Consider the following 2,548-nt stretch of genomic DNA (forward strand, 5'->3'; position numbering starts at 1 on the left):
AGAGGCCAAAGCTGCTTTGAAGAGAGACATTTTAGACCACACAATCAAAGGACCATCACCACAGCTGTTAAAAACACACCCTCTGAGCTTCCTTTCAGTTTGGGTGTAGTCACCTGCCGACTCATTCAAGTACTGGATATTTATTTGCTGGATCCGGTCTTTCACAAAGAGGTCACACATATTATAATTTCATTGAGCAGGATTAAAGCTTGGACAGCAACTGTGGAAGACGCAAACCCAACTCTTACTAGCGTTATCGTCATCTTTTCTTCTAAGGAAGAGAAAGCTGGATCTGGCCCTCTGAGGAAATAGCCCCGTGTGGAGAGAGGACTTTGGTTTCTCATGACCTTTCTCCTCAAGCCAAGGCTTCAGATTATAAGTAGAATGGACAAAGACTTTAAAATCGTGTATGTCTCCTGTTTATGGAGAAAAAGCCTCTATGGGGCCTCCCTCGCAGAGTGCGCAGAACGTCACGAATTTACTTGGTTGGTAAAAAGGTGACTAGAAACTTGGGAATTTTCCTGGGCTAACCGCAGCCTGATTTCTGTTGGCAACACTAACCTTCCTTCCGCCAGAATCCCTGGGTCGGTCTGGCGAGGGCCCCATCTCTTAGGTCGAAGGGAAGGCGGGTGAGTATGAGCAGGTGTCACCACCTAGAGTTGGAACTGAACTCTTGAAAGTCAAGTTGGGATAGGTCTGAGGCGTCGCCAGACGCCTTGAAATATCATCCAGTTGAAAGGGTGCAAACGACAGGGACGAAGAATCACTGGACAGCCGAGTTTGCACCTGGGGCTCCCAGCTGGGACAAACCCCTGGAATAGGTGTTTCCGGGAAGATCTCACCGAAGGCTCCTCCCCTCGTGGTCCTTACGTGGGCTGGAGTACTGAGTAGAAGTTATTCTAACCAGGTACCAAAAGCAGCTAAGAAATAATGAGGGGAGGGGGTAAGGGGTGTCTAAAAGCGAAGCGGAAGTTTCAAGGCCTCTGAGAGGGATAACAGTATAAATAACCGAGGGCGTCTTGTAAACACTGCGGTCATAACCCCGAACATTAAACAACCGCGGTGGCATCTGGCGCATCGCCGCGGCGGGCTGCGCTGGGGCAGAGGCAGCAGGGTCCCAGGCTCCTCCGCCTCGCCTCTCTGTTTATCTCAACTTAATCTTCCCCTATGTGCTGTTCCTCAGTCTGGAAGATGTTTAAGTTACGGCCCGGCCCGGCCCGCGGGAAATCTTGGCGGGAGCTTAACGCAAGGGGTAACCGCACCCGAAAAGCAGGCAAGCACGTTTACTGTTGCAATTAATTAATTGCCAGTCAGTAACAAGCAAAATATCTCGCTGCATTTGAAATTCACACGTAGCTTCAATCTCTTCTTCGCTGGCTTGCAAGCAGCGTTTGGTTTTGTTTTTAAAATCACAGCAACATACGGAAAGTTATAAAACTCTTAGTTTACTTCCAGGCTCCTCAGAACAAGCACACTGTAAAACAGTGGAGAATCAAAATTTCTTTTTCTTCGTTGTCCTCGGGTCTGTGTGACTGGATAACTGTAATCCTGTTTATTCTCTATTTACAGTTATAATATCTTTAGTGAGCTTAAAATAACTGGGAAGAACTCTTCAAGTTTTCAGTAGGAAACATGACTTGTCTTTTCCTAGTTGTAATCAGAGTTAATCTTTTTCTAGGAGCTTGGGCTAAATGTTAAAACAACTACTTTTTAATTCATTAAATGTCCCCATGGTTTCCATTGTTCTTCACAAAATTTTAAAAAAGAAATCACACCAATGTCCAGCCTTTTTTTTTTCAATATAAAGAAAGATTTATTTTCGGAAGTAGCAAAACCTGTTTGAAAAAAAAATATATTTCTTCGAGTGACTTATTTTATAAATGTGACTGTCAAAGTCAGCTATTCTATGATCTACATTTTACAACATGTTGTACAAAAGATACACATTGATAGGTTCTTATTATCTATTTATATATAATATATATATAATTACATATTGCACTTGGACCAGCCAGGCTCGCAGTCATTCATGGCAGAAGTTAATCAAGTTAAATAGATGGGAATCGGTAAGTACAGTTGGTCTCCTTTGGTTTGGAAAGAATCTCCTCGTTGCAGTTAAGTGTTCTTGCGGGGTGGGAATGGGGAGAGGAGCGATGCGAGGCGCCAGCAGAGGCAGGGAGGGAAGGGCAGGGGTCGTCACCCTCGCCGGCCCACTGCCCCCGGAGCACACGGTTCCCAGACTCGCACCTCCAAGGTCAGGATGCGGTGGTTCCACACAAGCGGTTGGCGGTCACCACTTCCTTCAGGTCACTCTCCGGTTTGCCGGCCACCATAAAGGGCCACGTCTGCAAGAGAGAAAAGGGTGGAGAGGGTGAGCAGACATGGGGAGGGGTCTGCGCAGAGCCCTTAGTTGCCAGAGGCGGCGGGCGCGTGCAGGCAGGCTAGGACCACAGAGGCCACGGGTCTGTCGTTTCCTAGGTGTTTTAGCGCCAGGCAGGGCAATGCAAGCAGCCCCAGGTGGTGGTGGTGGTGGTGGTGGTGGTGGTGG

At 47.3% G+C, this 2,548-nt stretch overlaps 1 protein-coding gene across 1 annotated transcript in view; it reads right to left on the bottom strand.

Annotated features, from left to right (window-relative positions):
- Positions 1–1,797: 1,797 nt before the first annotated feature.
- The window catches only part of Tcf21 (transcription factor 21), a 3,101-nt gene continuing 2,350 nt past the window's right edge, over positions 1,798–2,548 (bottom strand). Inside the window, exon 2 of the mRNA XM_021221554.1 lies at positions 1,798–2,345. Coding sequence (XP_021077213.1) covers positions 2,256–2,345 — 90 coding nt within the window. The 3' untranslated portion in view covers positions 1,798–2,255. The remainder of the gene's footprint in view (positions 2,346–2,548) is intronic.

Source organism: Mus pahari, chromosome 21 (assembly GCF_900095145.1).
Source record: "Mus pahari chromosome 21, PAHARI_EIJ_v1.1, whole genome shotgun sequence".
NCBI classification, from domain to species: domain Eukaryota; kingdom Metazoa; phylum Chordata; class Mammalia; order Rodentia; family Muridae; genus Mus; species Mus pahari.